The sequence below is a fragment of the Anabrus simplex genome, chromosome 5 (assembly GCF_040414725.1).
Source record: "Anabrus simplex isolate iqAnaSimp1 chromosome 5, ASM4041472v1, whole genome shotgun sequence".
Lineage (NCBI taxonomy): Eukaryota > Metazoa > Arthropoda > Insecta > Orthoptera > Tettigoniidae > Anabrus > Anabrus simplex.
In genome coordinates this window covers 415,580,579-415,596,290 of record NC_090269.1, presented here as the reverse complement: position 1 = coordinate 415,596,290, position 15,712 = coordinate 415,580,579, and the positions used below count along the sequence as shown (strand labels likewise).

General features: G+C 41.0%; 1 protein-coding gene across 1 annotated transcript in view; it reads left to right on the top strand.

Moving 5' to 3' along the window:
• The first annotated feature begins 3,300 nt into the window (after nt 1-3,300).
• LOC136875025 (cell adhesion molecule 2) overlaps nt 3,301-15,712 on the top strand; it is a 215,496-nt gene continuing 203,084 nt past the window's right edge. Inside the window, exon 1 of the mRNA XM_067148745.2 lies at nt 3,301-3,678. Within this exon, the coding sequence (XP_067004846.2) occupies nt 3,621-3,678 (58 nt within the window). The 5' untranslated portion in view covers nt 3,301-3,620. The remainder of the gene's footprint in view (nt 3,679-15,712) is intronic.

The following is a 15,712-nucleotide window of genomic DNA, read 5'->3' as shown; positions in this document are numbered from 1 at the left end:
ACGAATAACACTTCCAGCACTTTGCCATTGTACAGACTTGTATTGTTGCTTGTATACAATAAACGTTAGTGCACAATAGTGGTCACCGCTGATATTTTATACACTCTTTATGATGGAACGGCCCTGAGGAGCTGAGAATAACTGCGAACAACGAACCATTCACCTACATTATTTCTGGGTCCTTTAAATTAGGATTAGCAATGCTCAAAGTTTAATCACCGAACTGTGGTGTTATTTTTTAAGGTTGGCCGTAAGGCAGGTGCCTCGCCGGAAAAGCACTCAGCATGGAGCGCTTGTTGCTATGGTAACGGTAACGACGTAGCCGGTGTTTTGTAACCGTGTGTCCAGTCACCCTGGATTGTGTTGACAGCTTTGCAAATTTCGTTCTTCGTCGACTTATACACATTTCCGTTGTTTATCATTAACGTTGGATTAAATATTTTGTTTACGTTAATAGAGATTTCGATATTTACCAGTTCTCGAACCAGGATTACTTGATTCCAGAACTGGAAAAATTCCAAAGAAAAGTAAATATATTTGTTCTGAGCTATTTCCAACAAAAACGTAGCTTTACGAAAATATTGCAAAGTTTGGGATGGGGAGGCTTGGGAGAAAGGAGATGTGCTGATCGACTACGTGGTAGGTTTCGAGGTGTAAGTGGAGAGATCGCGTGGAATGGCATTAGTAGACGAAGACGTTTGAGTTCTCTTTTTAAAAGTAGGAAAGACCACACATTAAAGTTGGACAAATATTCGTTTATAGGAAGAAGAATAAGGGATTGGAATAAATAACCAAGGGAGATGTTCAATAAGTTGCGGAATTCTTTGCAATGATTTAAGAAAATACTAGATAAACAGCAGATAGGGAATCTGACACATGATCGACTGCCCTAAATGCAGATCTGTGGTGATTGAGGGAAGTGGTAAAATTATCGTACTCAAGGATCTTTAGTTTATTTATTTCCTACATTATTAAAATTTAAAAGAATCCCTTGAATATTTGTTACAGAGTATTCTGTTGCTTTGTGAGTTTGTTTACATTTTGTCTTAAAAAATCTGAGCTGTTCATGTTCAAGTTTTTTTTGCGTGTAATGTATTGATTGCTTTGTGCATTTCCTTCTGTCTTATTTCCGACTTGCAGAATTAGTGTGCTTATTATTTTGAATGAACGGTATGGCTGGGTAAGCTTTAAAGTTGTGATGTACAAACACTGTTTATCAAATCGCCATTGTTATATTCTGTTGTCAGAAAAAACTTGTTCTCAGAGTAGTATATCAAGGAAACTCAAATTTTTGTTTGAATTTTGTGAGTTATATCAGTCCACTGGTGTTGAAATTGTATTCGAAATTATTTTGTTTTTCTAACATTAAACGTTTCCCGGACAATAAGATAAGATAAGATAAGATAAGATAAGATAAGGTAAGATAAGATAAGATAAGATAAGATAAGATAAGATAAGATAAGATAAGATAAGATAAGATAAGATAAGATAAGATAAGATAAAAATATCAGCATTTGTATTCGTATTGAATGGCCACAGCTACAGCGTTATTATAGTGCCCCAATTCATAAATATTCCTTCGAAAATCAGCTGTTTCATTTTGTGTACGATCTTTTGTAAACCTTCAATTTCTTCCATTACATACACTAAAATAACATAAGAATGCAGTGTGTATGACGTACAATCTAGATGTGGGGATCTAGAATATTAAAATTCTACATCCTACGTCTAATCTCCATGTCATATTCACAGTTCGGTCTACCCCTCCCAACTGAACAAATCCTGGGTGTCTTAAGTTGTGTCCTATCATTCTATGACTTCTTCTCGACAAAATTCGTCAAATCGTTCTCCCCTCAACAATTCTGTTCTGTACCTCTTCAGTCGTGATTCGATCTACCCATCATTTATAACACCACATTTCAAAAAAAATATTTCATTCTTTCTGAGCAAGTTTTCATCCATATTTTACTTCACGCTCCTGACGAAAGTCTTCAAAAACTTTTTTCTAACTCCTATATCAATGTCCAAGTGAGCAAATTCCTTTTATTAAGAATGGCCTTCCTTGCTTGTGCTAGTCTAAATCTGATGCCCTCCTTACTTCTACCATCGTTAGTCATTCTACTATCCAAGAAACAATATGCATCTACTTCTTTAGAGACTTAATTTCGTACTCTAATAATTCCTGTATCACCTGACTTCGTTCGACTTATTTATTTTCACCTTGTATTCCTTCTCGAAGAATATGTACACACGCTTCAGAAATTTCTCCACATTTCCTGCAGTCTCAGTTAAAATAACAATATGGTCGGCAAATCTCAAGGTTCGATTTCCTCCTCTTGTAATGTGGTTCCCTTTCCAAATTCCTCTTTGACTTTCTTTACTACCTATTCTCTATAAATAATGAAAAGGAGAGGGCAAACTCCAGCCTTGCCTCACTCCTATGTGCGTTGCTGCTTCTTCAAAACCCTCGATTCTTATTACTAGAAACCGATTTTTATACAGATTGTAGATGATAATTCTTTCTCGACATCTGATCCCGGTCGCCTTCAAAATCTCAAATAAATTGACCCAATCACCATTATCGAATGTCTTTTCTAGATATACTAATGCCATGTACGTGGCCTGGTCCTTCTTAATTCGGTCTTCTAAGATCAGACGCAAAGTCAGAATTGTGTTTCACATGTTTCTACATTTCTTCTGAAGCCAAATTGATCTTCTCTCAACTCAGTTTCCATTTGTCTTTCCTTCTTCTGTAAATAACACGGGTTAAGAATTTTCAGGCTGAGATACTAAACTGATCGTGCGGTAGTTTTCACACTTGTCAGCACCAGCTTTTATGGGAATAGGTATAACAACATTCTTCATAAAATCGGATGGCACTTCTCCTGTCTGATACATCTTACACACTAAATGCAATAACCTCGCTATGCTGGTTTCTCCTAAGATGGTCAAAACTTCTGAGTGTATGTCATCATTTAGAGGTGCCTTATTCCTATTTAGGTTTGAATTTAAGCAATAAAATCTCAACAACAAAATTCCGAACCCATAATAACTATCAAGCGGTATGTGCTTTACGTCAAAACATGCGGCTATGAACCCGACATAGCCACGTTCGATTATGTTTTGAAGTAGCTGTGAATGTCGTGCAATAATGCTCATTGTGTTTCAAGCCTGGGAGCGATAAACTTGCCGTGAAACAGAAGAGCGTGCTTGTGCCACGTAGCGCCTCGCAGCGAGCGGTTGTCGTATTAGCTTAGCTAGTGGGGGAGAGCTGTGACTAGCAGACCGTATGGTCTACACAGCGCGCGCGGAGTTCCGATACGTCAGTCACGAGGAAACAATATCGCGCGGAGACAAAATGTAAGATGTTAAGAGGTTCCGTTCTTGAGAGGATGTAGGTGCAATGGAATGATCAGAATGTACGGAAATATTACTCTCAGAAAATTGAAGTGTTAGAATAATACGTGCAAACGGTTGTCTAGTAATTGTTGAGCTTCTAATGTTATCGTTGAGACAACTTACAAAGTAGTGAAGAGTAGAATTTAAACGTTCGTGAGTGTGATAGTGATTGCTGTGGTTATAATGCTCTCGTGTGATACGCAGTGAAGTTAGTAGATAGAATGCCTGGATTATCGTCGAAGTGTATCCCAGGATTTGTTATCTTCCTTCATCTCTGTGGTAAGGCACTTCTATATTCTATATCGTCGTTGTAGCTGCGAAAACAGCCATGTGGAATATTTCAGCGTAGAACTTTCACCCGCAAAGTTCAATATTGTGCGAATAATTTCAAAGAAACTCGCTCCTGATGGTATATGCACTGCGGGTCAGTATTTCTTTCACAACATTATCACATAGCAGTTTTCGCAGGCGCTACCACGATATGTTTCTTTATGCGGTCTCACGCACGGTCACTAAAAACATTCGGGAGATAATGGGTTTGAACCCTACTGTCGACAGACCTGGTTTCCTATTTTCACACTAGGCAAATGCTGGGGCTGTACTTTAATTAAGGCCAAGGCCGCTTCCTTCCCACTCCTAGCACTTTCCTGTACGTAAAGCCAATTAGAAAATGGGGTCACTAAAAAAATAATGAGCTCATAGTGTTGTATGTTTCTGGCGTTTAATGTTTTATGAGACTCACTATGAATTTCTTTCTATATTAAATATAGAAAGCAAATTTTACTTAATGTCGCTACTACGCAGATCGGTCTTACGGCGACTATGTGTTACGAAAGGCAGAGAAGGAACGAAGGAAGGAAGGAAGTAAGTGACTGTGGTCTTAAGGTATAGCCCCATTTCCCTGATGTGAATGTATATATCTACTGACAGTGAGGTTCGGATCCGCTATCGCCTGAAAGCAGGCTCACAGTGACGTAATCTAAACTGCGTAGTCAACTCACTCGGTAATTATCAAATGATAATTCACCTGCCAATGAGCCGTGGCTTAGATGGCTGCACGCTGGCCTCTCACCGCTGGGTTCCGTGGTTCAAATCCCGGCTACTTCGTGTAAATTTATGTTGGACAAAGTGGAGGCGGGACAGGCTTTTCTCCGGGTATTCCGGTTTTCCTTGTCATCTTTCATTCCTGAAACACTCTCCAATATCATTTCATCTGTCAGTGATTAATCATTGTTCCACAGGAGTGCGACAGGCTCCGAAAGCGGGCACAATTCCTATCCTCACCGCTGGATGAGGCTTTATTCATTCCATTCCTGACCCGGTCGAATGACTGGCAACAGGCTGAGGAATTTCATTTTCTCATTGCTGATCATACATGTGCTGCGGGTCAGTATTTCTCCCACAACATTAACACATAGCGGTTTTCACAGGCGCAATCACGATTTGTTGGTTTCTCGCATTTAATATTTTATGCTCGGCGGTTGCCAAGTAGGCTTCGGCTGGTTCGACAGCTGTGCACTCGGACCAACCGAACAGAGGAGGGGAGGCAGCGGCTGTACCGTGGCTCTACGGCTGTCCTGAGGATGGTTTTCCGTCGTTTTCCATTCTACTGCACTAAAGCGAATGACGGGGCAATGTCTAGCATAGGCCACGACCGCCAACCCTCTCACCTTCTCCGCACATCTCTTTCACAGTAACAAATCTCCTGGCCAGAGAGACGGGGTCACCATCTAAGAGGCCTGGCTCCCCCTTCAGGGGGGGGGGAATGAAAAGACTTCAGTAGTAGTAATATTTTATCAGACTTAATTTGAATTTATTTCTATATTTCTTTATGTCGTTCCTACACAGATCGGTTTTATGGCGACGATGGTATAAGAAAGGCAGAGAAGGAAAGAAGTGACTGTTGTCTTAAGGTAGAGACACATTTTCCTAGTGTGAAAAAAAAGTAATTGCAAATCAACTTTAGAGCTACTGACAGTGGGTTTCGAACCCACTGTATCCTGAATCCAGGCTCACAGTAACGTAACCCAAACCGCGTAGCAAACTCGATCATGTTTTGCGATACCTGAATCCGTCTCTTCTCAGTTTCAAGTGAGTTAATTTATAACTGTCAGGTTCTTCACTCTGCCGAAAATAATTTTGAATAAAGAAAATGTTAAACTACCTGGAAACAAACACATTTTAACGGAAAATGAAATGAAATTGAATGAAATGGCGTATGGCTTTTAGTGCCGGGAGTGTCCGAGGACAAGTTCGGCTCGCCAGATGCAAGTCTTTCAATTCGAAGCCTGTAGGCAACCTGCGCTTCGTGATGAGGATGAAATGATGATGAAGACGACACATATACCCATCCCCCGTGCCAGCGAAATTAACCAATTAAGGTTAAAATTCCCGATCCTGCCGGGAATCGAACCCGGGACCCCTGTGACCAAAGGCCAGCACGCTAACAATTTAGCCATGGAGCCATTTTAACGGAATTATACCTGAAAAGAAACAACGTAATTAAAACAGAAAGACATGATTCGTTCTTAAAAGAACATCATCAGTTTCTATCAAATTACACTCAAAAATATTTAGAACTTATCTTGATGAAGTTCTCACTTCCTTCCACTCTAGAAGAGAATGCCTAGCGCTAGTAATATTGTATTATTAAGAAAGTTCATTCCGACTCTGTGGTGTAGTAGTTAGTGTGATTAGCTGCCACCCCCAAACGCCCAGGTTCGATTACCGGCTCTTTCACGAAATTTGAAGAGTGACACGAGGATCAGAACTGCGTCACTTTAGTGGAATAGATTCGATTCCCACCTCAGCCATCTTCCTGTACCTTCTCCAATCAAGTGCCGTGATGGTATCCAACCAAAGTCCACGGCCGCTTTGTTCCCCCTTCGTTGCTTATCCTTTCCAATCTTCCCGTCCCCACAAGGCAGGTGAGGCCGCTTAGGCGAGGTACTGCCCCTTCTTCCCAGTTGTAACCTCCATCAAATATCTCTCGCTCTAGAACACTGCCCTTGAGGCCTTGGAGGGGGGTTCCCTTCCAGAGTCCGGGAGAGAACCAACCCCGGAAGGATTCAATAAATACATTTCCAAATTTCATGTTAAACAGAAATAAACACAAATATTTGTGTCCGACTCATTGGATGAATGGTCTGCGTCCAGGCCTTCGGTACAGAGGGTCCCGGATTCGATTACCGATCGGGTCAGGAATTTGAATCCCGTCTGATTAATACTTCTGACTCGGGGACTGGGTATTTGTATTGGTCCCAACACTTTAATCTTCACAACCACAGAAACACGCAATAGTGATTATATCCCTCCATACAGGGTTGGTGCCTTGAAGGGCATCCGGTCGTAAAACGGGGCCAAATTCACCTGTGCGACACAGTTCACATTCGCGACCCCACATATGTGGGTTTAAGTATTTATTTATTTAGCGTATGATGAATAGAATATTATATGCAGTATGTACAACAACCTTCTCAAGTTCATACCTAAAGATCCATATCAAAAGCTGCGGGCCAGAAAAGAGCTCAGCTGGAGACACAGTGTAAAGTCTTCTATAGAGACTCTATAAGCATGCAAAGGACACTCAAATGCAATTTCATCTACCGTCTGCTCCTCTTCTCCACAGTCACATTTCGGTGATGTCTTCCACCCCCATTTGCAGAAAGTGGCTTCACATCTACCTTGGCCGGTCCTAATTCGGTTTATCGTCCTCCAGTGCCGTCTGGGAAGCAAAAATCCATCTGGACAAAAAACAGGGTTTCGTAATGATGTGATGATGTGGTGACGAGGATTGCTGTTGCCATTGTTCTTTTCAGGCGTCCGATATATTAAAGGAGGTGTTCTGTAGATTCATTGCAGTACGCCAAGAATGGTGTCTGGATTTCAGTCGCTTAATTGGAGAAGCTGTTATGTCACAATGAATAGGGAGGTGAGGATATTTTAAAATTTCCTTCCATAAGTTAAGACTGACTGTGATCTTTTTAGGGGTGGAGGTGGTATGCGGCTTAGGGTGGGAAGCCGGTGTGCGTTATTTCAAGAACGCAACGTGTCATTCTGTTTTAATTAAGTATAATTCTGTTGATACATACTTCATTTTTAGGTACTTTATAAATTTGATTTTTCAAAATTAGTTTCGGCAGTCTGAATAAGCTACCACTTATACATTTTAATTGTTATACCTACAGGTACGTGAAATCGTTTTAAATACTCATAGCAAATATTAAATCTATAGGTTCAGTTGTTTCTGAGAAAAGTACACCTCCGAGGGACTTACACAATACTATATGCCCGTTCTATTTTAGAGTGGCTATACATCTCTACATGCTCGGCAGTGCGTGATATGAGCTATTAATACCGCACTTAGACAGCGTTTTAACGAGGGAATGGCCATTTAAACGTAATAGCCTGCTTAGCTGTTGGCAATTTGGATGTGGGTGTAGGTACAAACAACCCCACAAAGCACTAGTCGTCGCAGAAGATGAATTTTATTCAAAATCCTCTTGTTCGGAACAGTATGCACATGCTGTGCAGGTGATAGTATTCCAAGAATCATCTCTTTGGCACCCACTATCCACAGTTTACGAATATCCTCGCCTTTCGAGCATGTATAAAATTAAATATGCCGGCCAATTATTTGTTGTGTTGAGTATATATGAATCACAGCTGGGCTAATGGCCAGTGTACCTAACTTGCACACGGACATCGTGGGTTCGAGGCGTGTTAGAGCCTTATTTCTCTATTCCTTCCTCTCTTTTGACTTTTTCGTTGACTTTAAATCTGTTCTTTATCTATTTGGAGTTATTGTTAGGACATGCGCAATTAAAGTACAATATGTATTACGACAAACTTTTTTAATATCCTACTAATTTATTTGTGTTTAAAACGTAAGAATGTTCAATCCTTGTTCGCTCTTATTGTAACCGCAGAAGTGGTCGTAATCATATTTCTTCCTTTCTTAATCCGTTTACCCTCCAGGGTTGGTTTTTCTCTCGCACTCGGCGAGGGATCCCACCTCTACCGCCTTAAGGGCAGTGTCCTGGAGCGTGAGACTTTGGGTCGGGGGATACAGCTGGTGAGGAGGACCAATACCTAGAGGCTAGCAGGCCTCACCTGCTATGCTGAACATGGGTCTTGTGAAGTATGGGAAGATTAGAAGGAATAGACAAGGAGGAAGAAAGGAAACGGCCATGGCCTTAAGTTAGGTACGATCCCGGCATTTGCCTATAGGAAAAATGGGAAACCACGGAATACCACTTCGAGGATGGATGAGGTGGGAATCGAAACCCCCTATACTCAGTTGACCTCACAAGGCCGAGTGAACCCCTTTCCACTCCTCGTACCACTTTTCAAATTTCGTGGCAGAGCTAGGAATCGAACTCGGGTATTTGGGGATGGCAGCTGATCATACTAACCACTACACCACAGCGGCGGGCGGTCGTAATAAATAATAAATAAAAACCGAGGATTTTTGAAGCCACGTGTACATCAAGATGGAACAATAGTTAATCTCTATGATACAGCATAGTTTTAAGCTGTAAAGTTTCTAGTCTAGCGGCACTACAGATACTCGGATCCAAATTGACAACAGGTGTGTGGGCTGTTATATTTAAAGAACCTTTATATCGTTAAATAGGGACCATTTCCATAAACTCTCATACATATATTTGTTTGCATATGAAGTAACGAATGTTTGAACGAAATCGGTGACCCCTAGTTGTAGCTTCCTCTCGTCAGTTATTTACAATCAGTATGAAATATGGTTCCTTATCTATCAGGAAATGCTCATAAAGTAGCCAGCAATCTCTAGTTTATAAATAGGGGGCTAATAGCTAAATCCACATTATTAAGGCAAAATTCGAAGTATGACGCATTTTGATAATTATAATCGAAGTACAAGGACCCTCTTCAGCATAGGAGGTGAGGCAGCCTGGACGAGGTACTGGTCCTCCTTCTTAGTTTTATCCCCGACTCACAGTCTGACGCTCCAGGATACTGATATTCAAGAGGTGGGATCCCTTGCTGATTCCGAGGGAGAAAACGAACCCTGGACTGTAAACGTATTAAGAAAATAATCAAAGTATTATTTATACAGCGGAACAACTTTCACTTACGCTATTCATATTTAGACTTCAAATTAAATTAAAATGCACTTATTCAAATATTGTAATTAATTTAATTGTAACACTTTCGATAATTCCACAGTAGTGTGAAAACGTCATTGCCAATAAAGCTACAAATATGATATTAGCTGAAAGTCGTAATAAATATTGTAGAAGTACTCACGTCTTCCGAACTCAGTAAACAGGATGAGATGGGAAGTTTCTTGATGCTACACCAAAAGTCCCAATTTTTACCAACAGATTGCAAGATGTTTAGAGGATGTGATGAGGTCTTCACCTCACAATAAAGTTATGTTTCAGTTGCTGCGTTCTGTAGGCGTGCTAGAGGGGTCGTACCATATCCCGTTGAGAGGAAGGGGTAATAGACCTGCTTCCGTCGCGTGACTGCACTCAGTTCAGAAGGCATCGTGTGGAAGTGTAGTCAGATGTACGGTGTTTAACTGTTGGTAATGTTCTCTGATTGTATAGTAATACGCTGTCAACATAGCGTGAGTAAATGGCGGCGTGTTCGTCACCTGTAGTTTGCCTTTCCGCACGCCTAAGGATCCCAACAACTAATAGTAATGCCCCGTACATCAGTCAGAAATACATCCCAGATCGATATTCCGAGTAGAAAATCTGATACATTTTCAAAGCGGAATAATCGTTCCTTTTCCTTACATTTGTTAACCTTTCCTTCTTCTTATCCTTCTTCTTCCGACACCTTTGCGGCCGCGGGTGTAAATTCTGTATCTCATGTGGGTTTGGTCCAGCCAACCTTATATGGAGGGATGTATACACTATTGTGTGCGTTGTGTGAATGTGAAGAGGAAAATGTTGGCACAAACACAGACATCCAGTCCCTGGACCAGAAGAATTAAACAAACACGATTAAAATCCTCCAGTCGGCCGTAAATCGAACCTGGGCCCTTTGAAATGATTACCTCAACGCTGAGAATTCAGTTAAGTATTCGGGCTCCTTAGGTTTGTTAACTCAATAATATAAAGAAATAGGCTCCTTGGCTGAATTTGCGGCGTAGTACCCTTTGTTTCTAATGGCCCCGGGTTCGATTTCCGGCCGCCCCAGATATTTTAGCCTCATCTAGTTAATTCTGTCAGCTCGGGGACTGGGTGTAGGCCTATATGTTTGACACAATACTCCTCTCCATATTCACACACCATTACATATTGGCTCTACGAAGAAGAAAATGAACTGAAACGTTATGAACATCCTCATTTTTGTCACCAGTGCTTTTATCTCTTTTCCTAAATCTAAAATTGTAATAATTTAAGACATATTACATAAAGTTAGTGTATTTAAAACATTATGCCTTAATAAGGATCATTCTCATATTAGGATACTTACAAATTCAGCCTCAATTTTCTGTGGCGTTTTCTCTGTAACACTGTCCTGTCTACCGTCTTACCAGCACTAAGCACATCCTCTCCAGCTGATGACCGTCCTTGAGGAAACATGCGAAATATAGTCAGTGCTTGAGTGATCTAGCCCATCAGACCTTACACATCACGCAGTACTGTAAATACCTTGTTGACGATTACAAAGTAGCCTAAAGTAAGACTTAAGCTGTCGTGTTATGCGGCTACTCAAGCTTCCTAAGTGCAGTATCGTTGAGATGCTGTGGCAAGTGGCTAGTCAAGCACTACACTTTAAAATTGAGAGAATCCATATAAGCAGATGACTAAAGTTCAGGTTTCTACTGCAGGAACTAATTGAATGTGGGGATAGTGTGTACTCATAAACATCATGTTCCCCATAAGTTTGTGTTTTACACCTGAGCATGAAATATTCTCCGTTATATCGACAACATTCCGTTAGAAAACGAAAAATACTTCGAGATAACGAAAATTCTCGTTATATATGTTCGATTTATGTAAGTTTAGCTGTATTAATTAGTTTATTAATGGTAAACTAGCTTTTACTCCTGCCTCCAACCACTTTCATCTGGATTTGCCAGATTGTGTGCTTTTCACTTTTGAGGAAAGAACCAATAGTTGGAATAAGAAGGCGTTTCAGGTTTAGCTCAATAAATCACCACTGATATGCATTTAGGGCATTCGCTCAGGTGGCAGATACCCTACCTGTTGTCTACCGAGTCATTTCTTAAATAATTGAAAATAATTTGGAAATTTATTGCACATCTCCCTTGGTAAATAACTCGAATCTCTAACTCCTGTTCCTATAAACGAATATTTGCCCACTTTATTTCCTTCAATTCCAACTTTATCTCCGTTTCTGCACTGACAGCTCGGAACATAACCACTTCGTGGAGCAGCTCGTCTCTCTTCTCCCAAGTCTTCCCAGCCCAAACTTTACAACGCTTTCGTAACGCTATTATTTTGTCGGAAATAACCCAGAACAAATCGAGTTCATTTCCTTTGGATTGTTTTCAGTTATAGCTATTTCAGTTAAATAGATTAGAATAAACGTTGGTAAACCTTGACTGTGAGAGGTCAGACGAAGATTGCAGGGAGGTCCAAATGTTCACTAATATTAAATATACGCAATTATATTTGTTTGTGTGTGGTTACTTGTCATTCAATGACAAATTATTTATTCTTTCTTCTTTCTTCTTTTTCTACCGCTTATCCCACACCTGTGGGGTCGCGGGTGCGAACTGTGTCGCACATGTGGATTTGGCCCTGTTTTACGGCCGGATGCCCTTCCTGACGCCAACCCTATATGAAGGGATGTAATCACTATTGCGTGTTTCTGTGGTGGTTGGTAGTGTAGTGTGTTGTGTGAATATGAAGAGGAAAGTGTTGGGACAAACACAAACACCCAGTCCCCGGGCTAGAAGAATTAATCAGAGACGATTAAAATCCCCGACCCGGCCGGGAATCGAACCCGGGACCCTCTGAACCGAAGGCCAGTACGCTGACCGTTCAGCCAACGAGTCGGAACAATGACAAATTATTTATTATATTTGCAAAATTATATAACTGGGAAGGTTATTATTTGCATTTTATTAATATTAGCTTTTGTGCTCATCTCCACTTGCATAGAAGTAATGATTTTGTCTCCATCATTGTTTAACAAAAGGGATTCGCAAACTAATTTGGTTCGCAGGTGTTAAGACGTGGAATACTCTAACTAGTTGACAACCTCTTTATATTCATGTTATATAACGGAATTTCCCTTATAACATTTTACACCCGATAGTTTTAACGCATGTCGTTTGTGGATATCATCAGCGGTTTAAGCCACGTAAGCCGATGGGAAGAGCGTTGTCAGATACGTGGTATTGTGTCTTCAGAGATGTTATGCAGGCCTCTGTTGTGACCATCATGTCTACCATTAGTACTCTATGCATAACAAGCTGGGCTGAGTGGCTCAGACGGTTGAGGCGCTAGCCTTCTGACACAAAGTTGGCAGGTTCGATCCAGGCTCAGTTCGGTGGTATTTTTGAGTGCTCAAATACGTCAGTCTCGTGTCAGTAGATTTACTGGCAAGTAAAAGAACTCCTGAGAAACAAAATTCTGGCACCTCAGCGTCTCCGCAAACCATAAAAGTAGTTAGTTGGACGTAAAGCCAATAAAATAAATTAATGACTCCTTCTTCAAATGTCATATCCAGGCCCCCAGACGCTGGCTATCACCCTGGAGAAAGTACTCTTTCCCTTAGTTAAAGAATGTTCGGTGTTGTTGACGCAATTCTAGTCTTTGATCCTTTGGAGCCATGACCAGCTCATCACTTGCCTTCTGTCTTCCCTTTCAATTTCAGGTGTAGAAGCCCGTACTTTCTACCTCGTAGAACATGGCCTAATAAGCTGTTTTCCTGGCTTTGATGATGTTTGCCAGCTCATGCTCTCATTAATACTTGTTACAATATCTGTCGAGGCTATTCTGAGCATTCTCCTATGTAACCACATTTCAAAGCCCTTAATGTGATCAAGGAGGAAGCTTTGACAGTCTCGATCTTTACTTCATAAAGCACTACTGACCAACGTTTGAGGTTTAGATAAAAATAATGACCTCTTCTTTTGGAAACATGATATGGAAATCTGAATAAGGAGTCTGATCTCTTTTTCACGGTCCAGATTGTCTGTTATTGTGTATCCATGATATGTGAACTGATTTCCTCCTTCAATGTTTAGATTAGTTAATGAAATGGAGACACCTTCTTGCTTGCTTCTACTAAATACCATGAACTTGTTTTCTGTGTATTGATTTGATGTTTAGACGATATGTTAAGCCACTGAGATTGATACTTATCTCTGAAGTACTTGTCGTCCAATCTTGACTGTGGCTTGCTGGTTACAGTAAAGATTTTGTATGATACAAATTGCAGACTCAATCTTCAGACAGCGCTGAGTAACGACTTGTGTCCGCTGATGATTGCTCTACGAAGCTAAGAGAATTGATTGACCGAGGACGGGTATGTTGTACACCTACGAGTAAGCAATCTGTCCTATAAAGATAACAAAATTTATGATTATAATGAATGGCTCACAGCCACACTCTCTCCACTGTCATCTTCCCCTCGCTCTTGTTGCTTCTAGCAACACGATTTCAAGTTACTTACCTGCCCCACAAGATCAATGGAGGGTATCATATACCCCACCCTCTAAATATATCGTCAAGCCTCTAATAACTGTCTTACCGGGCGAGTTGGTCGTGCGGTTAGAGGCGCGCGGCTGTGAGCTTGCATCCGGGAGATAGTGGATTCGAATCCCACTATCGGCAGCCCTGAAGATGGTTTTCCGTGGTTTCCCATTTTCACACCAGGCAAATGCTGGGATTGTACCTTAATTAAGACCAGGGCCGCTTCCTTCCAACTCCTAATCCTTTCCTATCCCATCGTCGCCATAAGACCTATCTGTGTCAGTGCGACGTAAAGGCACTAGCAAGAAAAAGTAACCTTGTAGGTAGGCATGACGGTTAAGCCACCAAGTCTATATGCTCGGACACAGTGGTTAGCTGGTTCGAGTCTCATTGGGAAAAAAAATCACCATCTGTAGAGGCATGACTTTTTCGCATTAACGATAACAGCGACAAAAAATTATTTTGAAGCGATTTTGAAATATCTTAACGAATCATATGATTCTGGTTAAGAAATTACTGATTTCATTTCCGCGAAGTACGGCGAATTAAACCGATAAGGCCAGCCTAAAGCGAAATATACTTATTTTGCGATAAGTGCGAACCTGCAGCGAAATTCATGGAAAATAAGGAGCTCGAATTTGTGTGAAGAGAAATGGAAGGCAGAAAAAGGATATCTCAGTTCGACAGAAATACCTGAAGTTTTAATATCCTGTAATAATAATGTTATTGGCTTTACGTCCCACTAACTACCTTTACGGTTTCCGGAGACGTCGGGGTGCCAGAATTTTGTCCTGCAGGGGTTCTTATACGTGCCAGTAAATCTACCGACACGAGGCTGACGTATTTCAGCACCTTCAAATACCACCGGACTGAGCCACGATCGATCCTGCCAAGTTGGGGTCGGAAGGCCAGCGCCTCAACCCTCTGAGCCACTCAGCCGGCTTTTAATATTTTTTTGTTATTGGCTTTACGTCGCACCGACACAGATAGGTCTTACGGCGACGATGGGACAGGAAAAGGCTAGGACTAGGAAGAAAGCGGCCGTGGCCTTAATTAAGGTGTGAAAATCGGAAACCACGGAAAAAATCTTCAGGGCTGCCGGCAGTGGGGTTCGAACCCACTATCTCCCGAATACTGGATACTGGCCGCACTTAAGCGACTGCAGCTATCGAGCTCGGTTTTTAATATTCTAGGAAATCCTTTAATTACATGGCGATATAGGGTTAAAACTACGACCATATAGGGTGAAAGGGTAATTTGTTATGTAATCTTGATTAGATCTATATTAAAGTCCTGATAATTAATACATAAGCAATAATGGATTATTATCAATATTGTATTTCATATAAATATTCACAAATCGCAAGAATGGGATTGTAAATAAACGATTATAGTAAATTATTACAGCGATGGGTCAAAACCTATTTCGCGAAATGACGTGAAAAACTGTTTCCTTTTCGCGAAATCGTACCTAAATTAATTTGAAAAAATAATGCTTCTAACCATCAGAATGTCGGCTCGTCAGAGTAGGAGAAGTAGTAGTATACAATAATTATTTCTAAACACTAGATTGCGTGCCAGATGCATGGATTCTATTCCAAACCTATCCACAGTGTCCATGTGGAGTGATGGCATATGACGCTGTTGGT